This window comes from Lichenostomus cassidix, unplaced genomic scaffold, assembly GCF_008360975.1.
Source record: "Lichenostomus cassidix isolate B80296 unplaced genomic scaffold, HeHo_3.0 HiC_scaffold_37, whole genome shotgun sequence".
Classification (NCBI taxonomy): Eukaryota; Metazoa; Chordata; class Aves; order Passeriformes; family Meliphagidae; genus Lichenostomus; species Lichenostomus cassidix.
In genome coordinates this window covers 901829-923100 of record NW_028147279.1, presented here as the reverse complement: position 1 = coordinate 923100, position 21272 = coordinate 901829, and the positions used below count along the sequence as shown (strand labels likewise).

The 21272-nt window shown below is 46.6% G+C and overlaps 1 protein-coding gene across 1 annotated transcript in view; it reads right to left on the bottom strand.

The window, feature by feature from the left end:
- Positions 1-21272, bottom strand: part of LOC146423540 (uncharacterized) — a 48917-nt gene that overhangs the window by 5902 nt on the left and 21743 nt on the right. The window contains 8 exon segments of the mRNA XM_085044637.1: positions 103-220; positions 1196-1326; positions 2076-2246; positions 3806-3998; positions 5828-5990; positions 9107-9362; positions 12291-12505; positions 17004-17214. Coding sequence (XP_084900763.1) covers positions 103-220; positions 1196-1326; positions 2076-2246; positions 3806-3998; positions 5828-5990; positions 9107-9362; positions 12291-12505; positions 17004-17214 — 1458 coding nt within the window.

The window sequence follows — 21272 nt, the reverse complement described above, 5'->3', positions numbered from 1 at the left end:
CCATCATTTTTCCCCCAAATATCCCCAATTTCTCCCATTTTTTCCCCATTTCCCGCTCCCCAGGTGTGCCCAGGTGTGCCCAGGTGTGCCCAGGTGCCTCACCTGGTGCCGATAGCAGTCGCGGCGCTCAGGGCAGGCGCCGCTCTCGGTGTTGTTCTGGCAGGGGCAGCCGGTGCCGTCCAGCTCGTTGCAGGTGTCGGCGTGGCCGTTGCACTGACACCTGGCCAACAGGTGAATCCCACCTCAGACAGGTAAATCCCATTTCCCCAAACTTCCCCAAATTTTCCCAAATTTCCCCTTTTTTTTTTTCCATTGTTTTACTCGATTTTCATGTTTTTTTCCCATTTATTTCCCATTTTTCCTGTTTTTTCTGCTGGTTTTCTATCCCCAGGTGTGCCCAGGTGTATCTCAGGTGTGTCCCAGGTGTGTCCAGGTGTGCCTAGGTGTGCCCAGGTGTATCTCAGGTGTGCCCAGGTGTGTCCCAGGTGTGCCCAGGTGTATCTCAGGTGTGCCCAGGTGTATCTCAGGTGTGCCTAGGTGTGCCTCAGGTGTGCCCAGGTGTATCTCAGGTGTGTCCAGGTGTGTCCCAGGTGTGCCCAGGTGTATCTCAGGTGTGTCTCAGGTGTGCCCAGGTATATCTCAGGTGTGCCCAGGTGCATCTCAGGTGTGTCCAGGTGTGCCCAGGTGTCCCAGGTGTGTGCCAGGTGTTTCTCAGGTGTGTCCCAGGTGTGCCCAGCTGTGCCCAGCTGTATCTCAGGTGTGCCCAGGTGTGTCCCAGGTGTCTCACCTGGTGCAGGTTCCGTCCAACAGGAAGTAGCCGGGCCGGCAGGTGTCACACCTGTCCCTCCCCAGCCCCGCCCAGGTGTGTCCCAGGTGTGCCCAGGTGTATCTCAGGTGTGCCCAGATGTCCCAGGTATGCATCTCAGGTGTGCCCAGCTGTACCCAGGTGTATCTCAGGTGTGTCCAGGTGTGTCCCAGGTGTGCCCAGGTGTGCCCAGGTGTATCTCAGGTGTGTCCAGGTGTGCCCAGGTGTATCTCAGGTGTGCCCAGCCCCGCCCAGGTGTGTCCCAGGTGTCTCACCTGGTGCAGGTTCCGTCCAACAGGAAGTAGCCGGGCCGGCAGGTGTCACACCTGTCCCTCCCCAGCCCCGCCCAGGTGTGCCCAGGTGTGCCCAGGTGTGTCCCAGGTGTCTCACCTGGTGCAGGTTCCATCCAACAGGAAGTAGCCGGGCCGGCAGGCGTCACACCTGTCCCCCATGCTGTTGTTCTGGCAGTTCACACACACGGCCTGAGCCTCGCTGGGACCTTCCGACACCCAGGTGTGGATCTGGACAGGTGAGAGACAGGTGAGACAGGTGAGTGCTCAGGTGTAGAGCTGGACAGGTGAGACACACAGGTGAGACACACAGGTCAGTGCCCAGGTGTGCCCCAGGTGTGGATCTGGGACGGGTGAGACAGACAGGTGAGTGCCCAGGTGTGCCCCAGGTGTGCCCCAGGTGTGCCCCAGGTGTGGATCTGGGACAGGTGAGACATACAGGTGAGACACACAGGTGAGTGCCCAGGTGTGGATCTGGGACGGGTGAGACAGACAGGTGAAGTGGGACAGGTGAGATGGACCCACCCAGGTGTGCCCAGGTGTGCCCAGGTATCCCCAGGTGTATCACAGGTATCCCTAGGTGTATTTTCCCCCCCAGGTACTGACCAGGTGTGTCCCCAGGTGTATCCCAGGTATCCCCAGGTGTATCCCAGGTATCCCCAGGTGTATCCCAGGTATATCCCAGGTGTATCCCAGGTATCCCCAGGTGTATTTCCTTCCCCCCCAGGTATCCCCAGGTGTATCCCTGATCCACCCAGGTGTGTTTCCCCCTCAGGTACTGACCAGGTATATCCCAGGTGTATCCCAGGTATCCCCAGGTGCATCCCAGGTGTGTTTCCCCCCCAGGTACTGACCAGGTGAGGCTCCAGGGGGTACCTGCCGGGATCCCCAGGTGTATTCCCACCCCCCAGGTGTATTTCCTTCCCCCCCCCCAGGTATCCCCAGGTGTATCCAGGTGTGTTTCCCCCCCAGGTACTGACCAGGTGAGGCTCCAGGGGGTACCTGCCGGGATCCCCCCGGTGCAGCTCCAGCTGGGCGCGGCTCAGGCACACCTGGGCGCGGTGGCGGCAGAAGGAGCTGCAGGTGAGGCAGGTGCCTCCCCCGAGGGCAGAGCCGACGAACAGCGGGCGGCAGCGCTGGCACTGCGGGCCCTGCAGGTGAGCACAGGTGAGCACAGGTGAGTTACAGGTGAGCACAGATGAGGACAGGTGAGTTACAGGTGAGCACAGGTGAGTTACAGGTGAGAACAGGTGAGAATAGGTGAGGATAGGTGAGCACAGATGAGCACAGGTGAGTTACAGGTGAGTTACAGGTGAGCACAGGTGAGAACAGGTGAGTTACAGGTGAGTTACAGGTGAGCACAGGTGAGAACAGGTGAGTTACAGGTGAGAACAGGTGAGAATAGGTGAGCACAGGTGAGGACAGGTGAGTTACAGGTGAGTTACAGGTGAGGACAGGTGAGCACAGGTGAGTTACAGGTGAGTTACAGGTGAGTTACAGGTGAGCACAGGTGAGAATAGGTGAGCACAGGTGAGTTACAGGTGAGTTACAGGTGAGCACAGGTGAGTTACAGGTGAGAATAGGTGAGGATAGGTGAGCACAGGTGAGCACAGGTGAGTTACAGGTGAGTTACAGGTGAGGACAGGTGAGGACAGGTGAGTGATAAGTGAGTTACAGGTAAGAACAGGTGAGAAAATGAAAGAAAAAGTGAAAATATGAGTTACAGGTGAGAATAGGTGAGGACAGGTGAGTTACAGGTGAGAAAATGTGAGAAAATATGGGTTAGAGGTGAGAACAGGTGAGGACAGGTGAGGAAATGTGAGTTACAGGTAAGAACAGGTGAGTTACAGGTGAGTACAGGTGAGAAAAAGTTAATTACAGATGAGCACAGGTGAGAACAGGTGAGAACAGGTGAGTACAGGTGAGTTACAGGTGAGTTCAGGTAAGTACAGGTGAGTTCAGGTGAGTTACAGGTGAGTTACAGGTGAGGACAGGTGAGCACAGGTGAGTTACAGGTGAGCACAGGTGAGAACAAGTAAGAACAGGTGAGTTACAGGTGAGAACAGGTGAGCACAGGTGAGTTACAGGTGAGTTATAGATGAGCACAGGTGAGCACAGGTGAGAACAGGTGAGAAAAAGTTAATTACAGGTGAGCATAGGTGAGCACAGGTGAGAACAGGTGAGTACAGGTGAGTTACAGGTGAGCACAGGTGAGGACAGGTGAGGACAGGTGAGCATAGGTGAGAACAGATGAGTTACAGGTGAGAACAGATGAGCACAGGTGAGGACAGGTGAGAACAGGTGAGCACAGGTGAGTTACAGGTGAGTTCGCAAAGATCTCCCAAGCCCAAAAACACCCCTCCCACCCTACCTAGACCCCACCTGTTGGCCAGGTGAGCTCACCTGAGCACACCTGAGCTCACCTGAGCACACCTGGGTGTTATTCAAACACCCCAACTCACCTGGATGCTCCTAAACCACCTCAGCCAGGTGTCCCAATCCCAAAAAAACTCCTCCCACACCTGTCCCACCCACCTAACCTCACACCTGAGCACACCTGAGCTCCCCTGGGCTCACCTGAGCTCACCTGAGCACACCTGAGCTCACCTGAGCTCACCTGGATGCTCCTAAACCACCTCAGCCAGGTGTCCCAAACCCCAGAAATGTCTCTCCCACCCCCCTGAGCTCACCTGAGCTCACCTGGACTCACCTGGGTGTTGTTCATACACCTGAGGCAGGTGTCGGGCGCCGCCGGCCCGGCGCAGTCGCTGTGCCCGTTACACCTGCACGCCACGCCGCAGTCGCTGCCCACGAAGCCGAAGTGGCACTCGCACCTGTCGGGCTCCAGGCAGGTGCCGTTGGCGCAGCCCTGCCGGCACACCGGGCGGCACTCACCTGTGCGGCTGGGGGAGACACACCTGGGTGAGCTGGGGGGCACCTGGGATAGCCCAGGCATACCTGGGGTACACCTGTGCGGCTGGGAGACACACCTGGGTGAGCTGGGGGGCACCTGGGAGACACCTGGGGTACACCTGAGTGAGCTGCGATACACCTGGGATACACCTGGGGATAGCTAGGATACACCTGGGATACACCTGGGATACACCTGAGTGACCTGGGATACACCTGAGATAAATCTGGGTTACCTGGGATACACCTGAGTGACCTGGGATACACCTGTGCAGCTGGGAGACACACCTGGGTGAGGTGGGGGACATCTGGGAGACACCTGGGGTACACCTGAGTGACCTGGGATACACCTGGGATGAACCTGGGTTACCTGGGATACACCTGAGTGACCTGGGATACACCTGGGGATAGCTAGGATACACCTGGGATACACCTGGGATACACCTGAGTGACCTGGGATACACCTGGATTACCTGGGTTACTTGGGATACACCTGAGTGACCTGGGAAACACCTGGGATACACCTGGGATAAACCTGAGATACACCTGAGACACCTGGGATACACTTGAGTGTACAGAGATACACCTGGGATACACCTGAGACACCTGGGATACACCTGGGGATAGCTAGGATACACCTGGGATAAACCTGAGATACACCTGGGTTACCTGGGGTACACCTGAGACACACCTGAGATACACCTGAGATACACAGGAAACACCTGAGATACACCTGAGTGACCTGGGATACACCTGAGGCACACCTGAGCTAGCTCAGACACACCTGGGGCACACCTGTGTCTGTCCCTCACCCACCCAGGTGTATTCCTCACCCACCCAGGTGTGTCTCTCCCCCCCACCAGGTGTGTTTTCTCCCCGCCCAGGTGTGTCTCTCACCTCTCAGGTGTATTTCCCACCCGCCCAGGTGTGTCTCTCCCCCACCCAGGTGTATTCCCCCCCCCCCCAGGTGCGTCTCTCACCTGTCAGGTGTAAATCCAGCCCCCCAGGTGTGTCTCGCCCCCATCCAGGTGTGTCTCTCACCCTCCAGGTGTGTCTCTCCCTGCCCAGGTGTACTTCCCACCCACCCAGGTGTGTCTCTCACCTCTCAGGTGTATTTCTTACCTATCCAGGTGTATTTCTCACCCATCCAGGTGTATTTCTCACCTGTCCAGGTATATTTCCCACCCATCCAGGTGTATTCCTCTCCCCCCCACCCAGGTGTATTTCTCCCCCTCCAGGTGCGTCTCTCACCTGTCAGGTGTAAATCCAGTCCCCCAGGTGTGTCTCGCCCCCATCCAGGTGTGTCTATCCCCACCCAGGTGTATTTCTCCCCCATCCAGGTGTATTTCTCCCCCCAGGTGTGTTTCTCTCCCCCAGGTGTGTCTCTCACCTGTCAGGTGTAAATCCAGCCCCCCAGGTGTATCTCTCACCCCCCAGGTGTGTCTCTCCCCCATCCAGGTGTGTCTCTCACCCCCCAGGTGTGTCTCTCCCTGCCAAGGTGTACTTCCCACCCATCCAGGTGTATTCCTCACCCACTCAGGTGTACTTCTCACCATCCAGGTGTGTTTCTCACCTCTCAGGTGTATTTCTCCCCCACCCAGGTGTATTCCTCACCTGTCCAGGTGTATTCCTCACCCATCCAGGTGTATTTCTCACCTGTCCAGGTATATTTCCCCCCCACCCAGGTGTATTTCTCCCCCCCCAGGTGTGTATTTCCTGCCCCCCAGGTGCGTCTCTCACCTGTCAGGTGTAAATCCCGTCCCCCAGGTGTGTCTCGCCCCCATCCAGGTGTATTTCTCCCCCACCCAGGTGTGTCTCTCACCTGTCAGGTGTAAATCCCGCCCGGCAGTTGCAGGTGAAGCCCTCAGGTAAGTCTCGGCACACCTGGCTGGGCCCACAGGTGTGGTGGCCGTTCTCACACTCATCCTCGGGGGGGCAGCTCAGGAAGGCCCAGGTGCTGCCGGCGCCGCAGCCTTGGCTCACACCTGGCCACAGGTAACCCCGAATTAGCCCAAAATTCCCGAAAAATTAGCCCAAAATTCCCGAAAAATTAGCCCAAAAATCACAAAAATGACAAAAATCCCACAAAAAATGACCCAAAAATGACTCCAGGAAGGTCCAGAACCACCCTGGGTCACACCTGGGCGACAGGTAACCCCAAATTATCCCGAAATTCCCAAAAAATTAGCCCAAAATTGACAAAAATGACAAAAATCTCATAAAAATCCCATAAAAATCCCAGAAAAAATGACCCAAAAATGACCCCAGGAAGACCCAGAACCACCTGGGTCACACCTGGGCCACACCTGGCGACAGGTAACCCCAAATTAGCCCAAAATTCCCGAAAAATCAGCACAAAAATCCCATAAAAATCCCATAAAAATCCCACAAAAAATGACCCAAAAATGACCCCAGGAAGGTTCAGAACCACCCTGGGTCACACCTGGGCGACAGGTAACCCCAAATTATCCTGAAATTCCCAAAAATTATCCCAAAATCCCCCAAATTATCCCAAAATTAAAATCCCAAAATTAACAAAAATGACAAAAATCCCATAAAAATATCATAAAAATCCCATAAAAATCCCACAAAAAATGACCCAAAAATGACCCCAGGAAGGTCCAGAACCACCTGGGTCACACCTGGTGACAGGTGAGATGGAAATTATCCCAAATTATCCCGAAATTCCCGAAAAATTATCCCAAAATTCACAAAAATGACAAAAATCACAAAAATCCCACAAAAATATCATAAAAATACCACAAAAAATGACCCAAAACAGCCCCAGGAAACCCCAAATTATCCCAAAATTCCCAAAAAATTATCCCAAAATTCCCCAAATTATCCGAAAATCCCCCAAATTATCCCAAAATTTAAAAGAAATCATCCCGAAATTCACTAAAACTGCAAAATTATCCCCAAAAAATGACCCAAATTCCCCCCAATCCCCTCGAAATGACCCCAAAATTCGCTGATTTTTTCCCAATTTTTTCTCATTTTTTTCCCAAAATCTCCCAAAATTCCCCCTAAACCACCCAAATCCCCTGAAAATCCCCTGAAAATGGCCCCAAAATCCACAAAAAATCCCATTTTTTCACCGTTTTTTCCCATTTTTTCCCCGATTTTCGCCTGGATTTTTCCCAAAATCACTGGAATTTACCCCAAATTTTGGGTTCTCACCTGGTCCCCTTAATCCCCTTAAAATGCCCTTAAAATGGTCCGAAAATCCCAAAAAACCCCATTTTTTCACCATTTTTTCCCCGTTTTTTCGCATTTTTTCCTATTTTTTTCCCCGGATTTTTCCCAAAATCTCCAGAATTTATCCCAAATTTTGGGTTCTCACCTAGTCCTCTCAAAATCCCCTTAAAATGTCCCCAAAATCCCAAAAAAATCCCATTTTTCCCCATTTTTTTGCATTTTTTCCCCGATTTTCGCCCCGATTTTTCCCAAAATCGCCAGAATTCGCCCCAAATTTTGGTTCTCACCTGTCCGGGCTCCGCCCAGCCCGCCCTGCACACACCTGCCGCAGCCAGGTAACCTCTTTAACCCCCAAAATCCACAAAAAATCCCATTTTTCCCCCTTTTTTTCCCCCATTTTTGCCCAGATTTTTCCCAAAATCACTGGAATTTGCCCCAAATTTTGGGTTCCCCCTAAACCTCCCAAATCCCCTTCAAATCCCCCTAAAATGGTTCCAAAAATCCCCCAAAAAATCTCATTTTTTTTCTGTTTTTTCGCATTTTTTTCCCCGATTTTTTTCACAATTTCACCCAAAATTTCCCAAAATCGCCGGAATTCGCCCCAAATTTTGGATTCTCACCTTGTCCCCTTAAAATGCCCTTAAAATGGTCCCAAAATCCACAAAAAATCCCATTTTTTTCCCCATTTTTTCGCATTTTTTCCCCGATTTTCGTCCCGATTTTTCCCAAAATCTCCAGAATTTCCCCCAAAATCTCCCAAATTCGGTTCTCACCTGTCCGGGCTCCATCCAGCCCGCCCTGCACACACCTGCCGCAGCCAGGTAACCTCTTTAACCCCCAAAATCCACAAAAAATCCCATTTTCCCCCCATTTTTTCCCATTTTTTCCCCAATTTTCGCCCGGATTTTTCCCAAAATTTCCCAAAATGTCCCAAATTCGGTTCTCACCTGTCCGGGCTCCGGCCAGCCCGCCCTGCACACACCTGCCGCAGCCAGGTAACCTCTTTAACCCCCAAAATCCACAAAAAATCCCATTTTTTGGCCATTTTTTCTCCATTTTTCCCCGATTTTTTCCCCGATTTCCCCCAAAATTTCCCAAATTCGCCGGAATTCACCCCAAATTTGGGTTCTCACCTTGTCCCCTAAAAATCCCCTTAAAATGGCCCCAAAATCCAAAAAAAATCCCAATTTTCACCATTTTTTCGCATTTTTTCCTATTTTTTTCCCCCGATTTTTCCCAAAATCTCCAGAATTTGTCCCAAATTTTGGGTTCTCACCTAGTCCTCTCAAAATCCCCTTAAAATGTCCCCAAAATCCCCCAAAAATCCCATTTTTTGGCCGATTTTTCCCATTTTTTCCCCAATTTTCGCCCGGGTTTTTCCCAAAATCTCCCAAATTCGGTTCTCACCTGTCCGGGCTCCGGCCAGCCCGCCCTGCACACACCTGCCGCAGCCAGGTAACCTCTTTAACCCCCAAAATCCCCCAAAAATCCCATTTTTTGGCCTTTTTTTCCCATTTTTTCTCCAATTTTCGCCCAGATTTTTCCCAAAATTTCCCAAAATGTCCCAAATTCAGGTTCTCACCTGTCCGGGCTCCGGCCAGCCCGCCCTGCACACACCTGCCGCAGCCAGGTAACCTCTTTAACCCCCAAAATCCACAAAAAATCCCATTTTTTCCCCGTTTTTTCCCATTTTTCCCCCCAAATTTCCCCAAATCCCCCAAATTTCCCCCAAAATTCCTTTTCAACCATCCCAAATCTCCCAAATCCCCTTCAAATGGCCCCAAAATCCCCCAAAAATTCTGATCTTTTCCCCGTTTTTTCCCATTTTTTCCCCGATTTTCGCCCCGATTTTTCCCAAAATCTCCAGAATTTCCCCCAAAATTTCCCAAATTGTGGTTCTCACCTGTCCGGGCTCCGGCCAGCCCGCCCTGCACACACCTGCCGGCGCCGTTCAGCCCCGCCCTGCCGCACCAGCCGCAGCCAGGTAACCGGAGGCACTCGGAGCACTGCGAGGCCTCCGAGCAGCGGGGGGAGGGGCAGCGGGGGGGCGGGGCCACGCCCAGCGCCCCTCCCCCACCCCCCGCCCCTCCCCCACCCCGCAGGAGGCGACCGCAGGTACCGGAGAGGCAGCGCAGGGGGGCGAAGCTGGGGCTGAGACACTGAAAAATGGGGAAAAAAGGGGAAAATTTGGTTAAATAAGTTAAAAATATCATTAAATGTCATCCCGAAAAATCCCGGAATTGTAAAACCCCAAAAAACCCCAAAAATCAGCAAAAATAACCCCAAAAATGCCCCCAGAGGCAGCGCAGGGGGGCGAAGCTGGGACTGAGGCACTGGAAAAATGGGGAAAAAAGGGGAAAATTGGTTAAAAATAACATTAAATATTCCAAAATATGAAAATAGAAAAATTCCCAAAATCCCGGAATCGTAAAACCCCAAAAAACTCCTAAAAATCAGCAAAAATAACCCCAAAAATGCCCCCAGAGGCAGGCAGGGGGGCGAAGCTGGGGCTGAGGCACTGGAAAAATGGGGAAAAACGGGGAAAATTGGTTAAATAAATTAAAAATATCATTAAATATCTACCCGAAAAATCCCGGAATTGTAAAACCCAAAAAACCCCCAAAAATCAGCAAAAATGACCCCAAAAATGCTCCCAGAGGCAGCGCAGGGGGGAGAAGCTGGGGCTGAGGCACTGCAAAAATGGGGAAAAAAGAGGAAAATTTGGTTAAATAAATTAAAAATATCATTAAATATCTACCCGAAAAATCCCGGAATCATAGAACCCAAAAAAACCTAAAATAACCCCAAAAAATCCCTAAAAATAACCCCAAAAATGCCCCCAGAGGCAGCGCAGGGGGGCGAAGCTGGGGCTGAGGCACTGTGAAAAATGGGGAAAAAAGGGTTAAATTGAGTTAAAAATATCCTGAAATATTTTTTTAAAACCATGAAATATTAGCCAAAAAAAATCCCGGAATTGTAAACCCCAAAAAACCCAAAAAAACCCCCAAAAATCCCCCAAAACCCACAGGATCCAAAATCCTGAGGACTGAAAAAATCCAAAAACAAAATGCTGAAAGAAAAGAAAAATCCCAAAAATAGCCCCCAAAAATCCCTAAAATAACCCCAAAAATCCCTAAAATAGCCCCAAAAATCCCTAAAATAGCCCCAAAAATGCCCCCAGAGGCAGCGCAGGGGGGCGAAGCTGGGGCTGAGGCACTGAAAAAATGGGGAAAAAAGGGGAAAAATTGGTTAAAAACCTGTTAAATAAGTTAAAAATATCATTAAATATCAACCCAAAAAATCCCGAAAAATCCCGGAATCATAGAACCCAAAAAACCCTAAAATAACCCCAAAAAATCCCTAAAATAGCCCCAAAAAATCCCTAAAATAACCCCAAAAAATCCCTAAAATAAACCAAAAAATCCCGAAAATAACCCCAAAAATGCCCCCAGAGGCAGGCAGGGGGGCAAAGCTGGGGCTGAGGCACTGAGAAAATGGGGAAAAAAGGGGAAAAAATGGTTAAAAACCTGTTAAATATGTTAAAAATATCATTAAATGTCATCCCGAAAAATCCCGGAATCATAGAACCCAAAAAACCCTAAAATAACCCCAAAAAAGCCCTAAAATAACCCCAAAAATGCCCCCAGAGGCAGCGCAGGGGGGCGAAGCTGGGGCTGAGACACTGCAAAAAATGGGGAAAAAATGGGAAAAAATGGTTAAAAACCTGTTAAATATGTTAAAAATATCATTAAATATCAACCCGAAAAATCCTGGAATCATAGAACCCCAAAAATCCCTAAAATGACCCCAAAAATGCCCCCAGAGGCAGCGCAGGGGGGTGAAGCTGGGACTGAGGCACTGAGAAAATGGGGAAAAAAGGGAAAAAATGGGAAAAAATGGGGTTCGAAATGGTAAAAATATCATAAATTATCAACCCAAAAAATCCTGGAATCATAGAACCCCAAAAATCCCGAAAAAATGCCTAAAAAATCTCTGAAAAATTCCCCAAAAAATCCCTGAAAAAATGCCTAAAAAATCTCTGAAAAATTCCTGGAAAATCCGTAAAAAATACCTAAAAAATCCCTGAAAATTCCTAAAAGAAATAGAAACCGATTGAGAAAAAATAGGGAAAAAAAATTTTTAAAAAATTGGAAAAAAAAAATTGGAAAAAAGTCGGAAAAAAGGCTGAAAAAAGTAAAAAAAAAGTCGAAAAAAAATCTGAAAAAAATGGAAAAAAAGTGGAAAAAAAGTCGAAAAAAAATCGAAAAAAAAATTGAAAAAAAATCCGAAAAAATCGAAGAAAATAAAAAAATCTAAAAGAAAAAAAATCGAAAAAAAAAACCTGAAAAAAATCGAAAAAAATCCGAAAAAAATTCGAAAAAAATTTTTAAAAAATCGAAAAAAATCCCAAAAAATTCCAAAAAAATCCCCAAAAAATCCCCAAAAAATCCCCTAAAAATTCTCTAAAAAATTCCCCAAAAATGCCTGAAAAATGTCTGAAATATCCCTAAGAAATCCCTAAAAAAATCCCTACAAAATGCCTGAAAAATCCTAAAAAAAAATAGAAACCAAACGAGAAAAAATAGGAAAAATTGAAAAAAAATGGTGAAAAATATCAGAAAAAAAACCTGAAGAAAAATCAGAAAAAAAACCCAGAAAAATCTGAAAAAATTTTTAAAAAATTGAAAAAAATCCGAAAAAATCGAAAAAAATAGGAAAAAAAAAAAAAAATCGAAAAAAATCGAAAAAATTTTTAAAATAAAAAAAAAATCGAAAAAAATCGGAAAAATCCAAAAACAATCCGAAAAGTAAAAAATCCAAAAACAATAAAAAAAATTCGAAAAAAATTTAAAAAAAAATTTTTAAAAAATCACGAAAAAATTCTGAAAAAAATCGAAAAAAAATCTGAAAAAAATCGAAAAAAATCGGAAGAAAATCGAAAAAAAATCCAAAAAAAATCCAAAAAAATCTGAAAAAAAATCGAAAAAAATCGAAAAAAAATCCAAAAAAAATCGAAAAAAATCTGAAAAAAAATCTAAAAAATCCCCAAAAAATTCCCAAAAATCCCCAAAACTCCCCAAACTCACCTCGTTGAGCGCCACGCTCCAGAGGCAGTGCTGCCAGCCGCCGTCGGCGCCGGCGGAGCTGAGGCAGGTGTGGCAGGTGCGCTGCAGGTGGCAGGGGGTGGGGCAGGGCAGCGGCGGCGACGACTCGACGGGCATTGGGGACACGTTGAGCAGAGAGTGGCTGAAACACGTCCAGTCGTAGGTGGGCTGAACGCTCAGGATGCGCCGCGTCTCACCTGGCCAGGTGAGATCAGACAGGTGAGGGAGATCGGACAGGTAAAGGGTTAATGGAAACTCCCAGTTTGGTCTTACTGGTCATTACTGGTTCTTACTGGTTTTTATTGGCTCCTATTGAACCAGCTCTGGTCTCACCTGGCCAGGTGAGTCACACAGGTGAGTCGCACAGGTGAGATCAGACAGGTGAGAGACTCACAGAACCTCCCCAGTTTGGCCTCAATGGTCATTACTGGTCATTACTGGTTCTTACTGGTGCCCAGTGTATCTCTGATCTCACTCAAGGTGAGCTCTGGTCTCACCTGGGCAGGTAAATGCCACAGGTGAGTCACACAGGTGAGTGAGATCGGACAGGTAAAGGGTTAATGGAAACTCCCCAGTTTGGTCTTACTGGTTCTTACTGGTTCTTACTGGTTCCTATTAGTTCCTATTGAACCAGCTCTGGTCTCACCTGGGCACAGGTAAATGCCACAGGTGAGTCACACAGGTGAGATCGGACAGGTTGAGAGACTCACAGAACTCCCCAGTTTGGCCTTAGTGGTTCTTACTGGTTCTTACTGGTTCTTACTGGTTCCCAGTGCAGCCCAAACTTCACTCAAGGTGAGCTCTGGTCTCACCTGGCCAGGTGAGATCAGACAGGTGAGTGAGATCGGACAGGTAAAGGGTTAATGGAAACTCCCCAGTTTGGCCTTACTGGTTCTTACTGGTTCTTACTGGTGCCCAAAGTACCCCCAGAGCAATGGCTGAAGGGTCAAGGTGAGCTCTGGTCTCACCTGGCCAGGTGAGTCACACAGGTGAGTGAGATCGGACAGGTAAAGGGTTTATGGGAACTCCCCAGTTTGGCCTCACTGGTTTTTATTGGTCCTAAATGGTTCCCAGTGCAGCCCAAATTTCACTCAAGGTGAGCTCTGGTCTCACCTGGGCAGGTAAATCCCACAGGTGAGTCACACAGGTGAGATCTGACAGGTGAGAGACTCACAGAACCTCCCCAGTTTGGCCTCACTGGTTGTTACTGGTTTTTACTGGTTCTAAATGGTTCCCAGTGCAGCCCAAACTTCACTCAAGGTGAGCTCTGCTCTCACGTGGCCAGGTAAACCACACAGGTGAGTGAGATCAGACAGGTAAAGGGTTAATGGAAACTCCCAGTTTGGCCTCACTGGTTCTTACTGGTTCTTACTGGTCATTACTGGTTTTTATTGGTTCCTATTAGTTCCTATTGAACCAGGTCTGGTCTCACCTGGGCACAGGTGAATCGCACAGGTGAGACCAGGCAGGTAAAGGGTTAATGGAAACTCCCAGTTTGGCCTTACTGGTCCTTACTGGTTCTTACTGGTGCCCAGTGTATCTCTGATCTCACTCAAGGTGAGCTCTGGTCTCACCTGGGCAGGTAAATCCCACAGGTGAGTCACACAAGTGAGATCTGACAGGTAAAGGGTTAATGGAAATTCCCCAGTTTGATCTCACTGGTCATTACTGGTTCTTACTGGTTTTTACTGGTTCCTATTGAACCAGCTCTGGTCTCACCTGGGCAGGTGAATCGCACAGGTGAGTCGCACAGGTGAGATCAGACAGGTAAAGGGTTAATGGAAACTCCCCAGTTTGATCTCACTGGTCATTACTGGTTCTTACTGGTGCCCAAAGTACCCCCAGAGCAATGCTGAAGGGTCAAGGTGAGCTCTGGTCTCACCTGGCCAGGTGAGATCAGACAGGTGAGTGAGATCGGACAGGTGAAGGGTTAATGGAAACTCCCCAGTTTGGCCTTACTGGTCCTTACTGGTCATTACTGGTTCTTACTGGTTCCTATTAGCTCCTATTGAACCAGGTCTGGTCTCACCTGGACAGGTGAGGCACACAGGTGAGTGAGATCGGACAGGTGAAGGGTTAATGGAAACTCCCAGTTTGGTCTTACTGGTCATTACTGGTCATTACTGGTTCCTATTAGTTCCTATTGAACCAGGTCTGGTCTCACCTGGGCACAGGTGAATCGCACAGGTGAGACCAGGCAGGTAAAGGGTTAATGGAAACTCCCAGTTTGGCCTTACTGGTCCTTACTGGTTCTTACTGGTTCCTATTGGTTCCTATTGAACCAGCTCTGGTCTCACCTGGGCAGGTAAATCCCACAGGTGAGTCACACAGGTGAGATCGGACAGGTGAAGGGTTAATGGAAACTCCCCAGTTTGGTCTTACTGGTCATTACTGGTTCTTACTGGTGCCCAAAGCACCCCCAGAGCAATGGCTGAAGGGTCAAGGTGAGCTCTGGTCTCACCTGGCCAGGTGAGTCACACAGGTGAGTCGCACAGGTGAGATCGGACAGGTAAAGGGTTAATGGAAACTCCCCAGTTTGGCCTCACTGGTCATTACTGGTCATTACTGGTCATTACTGGTTCCTATTGGTTCCTATTGAACCAGGTCTGGTCTCACCTGGGCACAGGTAAATTGGGATCTCCAATCATTGCCCCAAATTACCCCAAAATTACCCTAAAATTACCCCAAATTACACCAAAATTCCCCCAAAATTATACCAAAATCACCCAAAAAATCCCCAAAATTAAAAAAAAATCCCAAAAAATCCCCAAAATTCCCAAAATTTCCCCAAAATCTCTCACCTGTCCTCTTGAACTGCCTGGTCCACATGCACCTGCCAGCCTGGGCACACCTGGGGCAGTCGGGAACCCCAAAATTCCCCAAAAATTCCCCAAAATCATCCAAAAAATCACCAAAATCCCCCAAAAAATCACCAAAAAATTCCAAAAAAATCACAAAAATCCCCAAAAATCCAAAAAAAACCCCAAAATCTCTCACCTGTCCTCTTGAACTGCCTGCTCCACATGCACCTGCCAGCCTGGGCACACCTGGGGCACTCAGGAGCCCCAAAATCCCCCAAAATTCACCCAAAATCACCCAAAAATCACCAAAAAAATTCCCAAAAAATCCCAAAAAATCACCAAAAAATCCCCAAAAATTCCCCAAAAATCCCAAAATTTCCCCAGAAAAGCTCACCTGTCCTCTGGGCACAGCTGGGGCAGTTGGGAGTCCCAAAATCCCCTGAAAATCACCCCAAAATCCCCCAAAATATCCCAAAAAATCCCAAAAAATCCCCAAAATTCCCAAAAAATCCCAAAATCTCTCACCTGTCCTCTTGAACTGCCTGGTCCACATGCACCTGCCAGCCTGGGCACACTTGGGGCAGTCAGGAGCCCCAAAAACCCCCAAAATTCACCCAAAATCACCCAAAAAATCACCCAAAAAATCCCAAAAAAATCTCAAAAAATCCCCAAAAATCCCAAAATTTCCAAATTTCTGCTCACCTGTCCTCTTGAACTGCCTGGTCCACATGCACCTGCCGGCCTGGGCACACCTGGGGCAGTCGGGAGCCCCAAAATCCCCCAAAATTCACCCAAAATCACACAAAAAATCACCCAAAAAATCACCAAAAAATTCCAAAAAAATCTCAAAAAATCCCCAAAATTCCCAAAATTTCCCCAAAATCTCTCACCTGTCCTCTTGAACTGCCTGGTCCACATGCACCTGCCGGCCTGAGCACACCTGGGCACCCAAAATCCCCCAAAATTCCCCCAAAACTCCCCAAAATTACACCAAAATCACCAAAAAATTCCAAGAAATTCCCAAAAAATCCCAAAAAATCCCCAAAATCTCTCACCTGTCCTCTTGAACTGCCTGGTCCACATGCACCTGCCGGCCTGGGCACACCTGGGGCACTCAGGAACCCCAAAATCCCCAAAATTCACCCAAAATCACCCAAAAAATTCCGAAAAAAATCGCAAAAAAATCCCAAAAAATCCCCAAAAATCCCAAAATTTCCAAATTTCCGCTCACCTGTCCTCTTGAACTGCCTGCTGCACATGCACCTGCTGGCCTGGGCACACCTGGGGCACTCAGGAGCCCCAAAATCCCCCAAAAATCCTCCAAAATCACCCAAAAAATCACCAAAATCGCCTCTAAATTGCCTTAAAAAATCCCAAAATTTCCAAATTTCCACTCACCTGTCCTCTTGAACTGCCTGGTCCACATGCACCTGCCGGCCTGGGCACACCTGGGGCAGTCAGGAACCCCAAAATCCCCCCAAAATCCCCCAAAATCCCCCAAAATTACACAAAAATCACCCGAAAATCACTCCAAACTTCCCAAAGAATCCCAAAATTTCCCCCAAATCTCTCACCTGTCCTCTTGAACTGCCTGGTCCACATGCACCTGCCAGCCTGGGCACACCTGGGGCAGTCGGGAGCCCCAAAATCCCCCAAAATCACCCAAAAAATCACCAAAAAATCCCGAAAAAATCCCAAAATTCCCGAATTTCCACTCACCTGTCCTCTTGAACTGCCTGGTCCACATGCACCTGCCGGCCTGGGCACACCTGGGGCACTCAGGAGCCCCAAAATCCCCCAAAATTCACCCAAAATCATCCAAAAAATCACCAAAAAATCCCAAAAAATCACCAAAAACCCCCAAAAATCCCAAAATTTCCAAATTTCCGCTCACCTGTCCTCTTGAACTGCCTGGTCCACATGCACCTGCCGGCCTGGGCACACCTGGGGCAGTCGGGAGCTCCGCAGGAAGCCTCAGAGCAATTTTGGGGAGCGAAAATCTCCCTCTGGTTGATCCTGCAGTCGTTCTCCCGCCGGCAGCTCCCCGAGGCGCCGATGCACGCGCCCTCGGGGCAGTTGGTGCACCACTTGCAGGCTGGGGGGCCCTGGGGACGGAAATTTGGGAATTTTGGGAGAAAATTTGGGAGTTTGGGGCAAAAATTTGGGATTTTCGGGAAAAAAATGGGGAAAAAATCGCGAAAAAATGGAGATTTTAAGGCGTTTTTTGCCCAAAAAATGGGATTTTAAAGGGATTTTTGCTTAAAAAATGGGATTTTTTGGGGATTTTTTGGTGATTTTTGGGGTCTTGGGAGGTGCTGGATGTTAAAAGTTGGGAATTTCAGGGATTTGGGGTGAAAATTTGGGATTTTTGGGGAGTTTTTGGGGTTCCTGCAGTCGTTCTCCTGCCGATGCACGCGCCCTCGGGGCAGTTGGTGCTCCACTTGCAGGCTGGGGGCCCTGGGGACGGAAATTTGGGAATTTTGGGGATTTTTGGGGAAAAAATCGGGATTTTTGGGTAGTTTTCGGGGGAAAAATCGCGAAAAAATGGAGATTTTAAGGCGTTTTTTGCCCAAAAAATGGGATTTTAAGGGGATTTTTTGGTGATTTTTGGGGTCTTGGGAGGTGCTGGATGTGAAGAATTAGGAATTAAGGGGATTTTGGGGAGATTTTGGGGAAAAATTTGGGGTTTTGGGAATTTTTGGGAATTTTTTGGGAATTTTTGGGGAAAAAAATCGGGATTTTTTGGGAGTTTTTGGGACGAAAATCGCAAAAAAATTGGGATTTTAAGGCGTTTTTTGCCAAAAAAAAGGGATTTTAAGGTGATTTTTTGGTGATTTTTGGGGTCTTGGGAGGTTTTGGATGTTAAAAGTTGGGAATTTCGGGGATCTTGGGTGAAAAATTGGGATTTTGGGAGTTTTTGGGGAAAAAAATCGGGAGTTTTGGGGAGTTTTTGGGACGAAAATCGCGAAAAAATGGAGATTTCAAGGTGTTTTTTGCCCAAAAAATGGGATTTTAAGGGGATTTTTTGGTGATTTTTGGGCTCTTGGGAGGTTGTGGATGTGAAGAATTTGGAGTTAAGGGGATTTTGGGGAAAAATTGGGATTTTGGGTGAAAAATTGGGATTTCGGGGAAAAAAATTGGGATTTTGGGAGTTTTTGGGGTTCCTGCAGTTGTTCCCCCAGAGCCGATGCACGCGCCCTCGGGGCAGTTGGTGCACCACTTGCAGGCTGGGGGGCCCTGGGGACGGAAATTTGGGAATTTTGGGAATTTTTGGGAATTTTTTTGGGATTTTCGGGAAAAAAAATGGGAAAAAATAGCGAAAAAATGGAGATTTTAAGGCGTTTTTTGCCCCAAAAAATGGGATTTTAAGGGGATTTTTTGGTGATTTTTGGGCTCTTGGGAGGTTCTGGATGTCAAGAATTTGGAATTAAGGGGATTTTGGGGAGATTTTGGGGAAAAATTTGGGGTTTTGGGAATTTTTGGGGAAAAAATTGGGATTTTTGGGGAGTTTTCAAGGGAAAAATCGCGAAAAAATGGAGATTTTAAGGTGTTTTTTGGCCAAAAAATGGGATTTTAAGGGGATTTTTGCCCAAAAAAAAGGGATTTTAAGGGGATTTTTTGGTGATTTTTGGGGTCTTGGGAGGTTTTGGATGTTAAAAGTTGGGAATTTAGGGGATCTTGGGTGAAAAATTGGGATTTTGGGAGTTTTTGGGATTTTTTGGGAATTTTTGGCCGATGCACGCGCCCTCGGGGCAGTTGGTGCACCACTTGCAGGGTGGGGGAACCTGGGGACGGAAATTTGGGAATTTTGGGAACTTTTGGGGAAAAAATTGGGATTTTTGGGGAGTTTTCGGGGCAAAAATCGTGAAAAAATGGAGATTTTAAGGCGTTTTTTGCCAAAAAAAAGGGATTTTAAGGGGATTTTTTGGTGATTTTTGGGGTCTTGGGAGGTTTTGGATGTTAAAAGTTGGGAATTTAGGGGATCTTGGGTGAAAAATTGGGATTTTGGGAGTTTTTGGGGAAAAAAATCGGGAGTTTTGGGGAGTTTTTGGGACGAAAATCGTGAAAAAATGGAGATTTTAAGGCGTTTTTTCCCAAAAAATGGGATTTTAAAGGGATTTTTGCCAAAAAAAAGGGATTTTAAGGGGATTTTTTTTTTTATTTTTGGGTGATTTTTGGGGTCTTGGGATGTTCTGGATGTTAAAAGTTGGGAATTTCAGGGATTTGGGGGAAAAATTGGGATTTGGGGTGAAAAACTGGGAGTTTGGGGAAAAAATTGGGAAAAAATCGCGAAAAAATGGAGATTTTAAGGCGTTTTTAGCTTAAAAAATGGGATTTTAAGGGGATTTTGGGGTGGTTTTGGGCGTTTCGGGAGGTTCTGGATGTTAAAAGTTGGGAATTTAGGGAATTTTGGGTAAATTTTGGGAGATTCCAGGTGGATTTTGGGGAAAATTTGGGATTTTTGGGGAAAAACATTGGGATTTTAAGGGATTTTCTGGGAAAAAATGGGAAAAAATAGAGATTTTTAAGGGGGATTTTGGGGAAGAAATTGGGATTTAAAGTGGTTTTTGGGGGAAGAATTGGGAAAAAGTTCGGATTTAAGGAATTTTTTGGGAAAAATTTGGGATTTTGGGAAAAAAATTGGAAAAAATTGCAAAAAAATGGAGATTTTAAGGTGTTTTTTGCCCAAAAAATGGGCTTTTAAGGGGATTTTTTCAGGATATTTTCGGGATATTTTGGGATATTTTGGGGTTGTTTTTGGGATATTTTTGGGGATATTTTCAGGATATTTTTGGGACATTTTCAGGATATTTTCAGGATATTTTGGGGTATTTTTTGGGATATTCTGGAGATAATTTCAGGATATTTTCAGGGTATTTTTGGATATTTTCAGGATATTTTGGGGACATTTTCAGGATATTTTTGCAGATTTTTTGGGGATATTTTGGGATATTTTTGGGATATTTTCAGGATATTTTGAGGATATTTTGGGGCTATTTTTGGGGATATTTTTGCGGATTTTTTGGGGATAATTTCAGGACATTTTCAGGATATTTTGGGGACATTTTGGGGATATTTTCAGGACATTTTTGGGCTATTTTGGGGATAATTTCAGGATATTTTGGTGATAATTTCAGGATATTTTGGGGATATTTTGGGGACATTTTTGGGATATTTTCAGGGCATTTTTGGGGTATTTTTTTTGATATTCTGGAGATAATTTCAGGATATTTTCAGGATAATTTCAGGATAATTTCAGGATAATTCCAGGACATTTTGGGGATATTTTGGGGATATTTTCAGGACATCTTTGGGGTATTTTTTGGTATATTTTGCAGATAATTTCAGGATATTTTGGGGACATTTTCAGGATATTTTTGGGATATTTTTGAGGTGTTTTTGGGGATAATTTCACGATATTTTCAGGATATTTTGGGGATATTTTAGGGATATTTCTGCCATATTTTGGGGATATTTTTGGGTATTTTTTGGGATAATTTCAGGATATTTTGGGGCTATTTTCAGGAAAATTTCAGGACATTTTCAGGATATTTTCAGGATATTTTTGGGCTATTTTGGGGACATTTTCAGGCCGTTTTTGGGGTCTCCCCGAGCCCCCCAGGGGGTGCACAGCCAGACATTCACTGCAGCTCCAGGGAGCATTTTTGGGATATTTTGGAGATAATTTCAGGACATTTTTGGGATATTTTCAGGATATTTTGGGGATATTTCTGCCATATTTTTGGGATATTTTTTGGATATTTGGGGAATATTTTGGGGATATTTTCAGGACATTTTTGAGATATTTTGGGGATATTTCTGCCATATTTTGGGGATAATTTGGAGATATTTTGGGGATATATTGAGGATAATTTCAGGACATTTTTGGGATATTTTCAGGATATTTTTGGGATAATTTCAGGACATTTTTGGGATATTTTTGGGGTATTTTGGGTGGAATTTTTTTGATATTTTCAGGATATTTTGTGGATATTTTAGGGATATTTCTGCCATATTTTGGAGATATTTTTGGGTACTTTTTGGGATATTTTGGGGATAATTTCAGGATATTTTCAGGATATTTTTAGAATATTTTCAGGATATTTTCAGGACATTTTGGGGATATTTTGGGGATAATTTCAGGATGTTTTCAGGATATTTT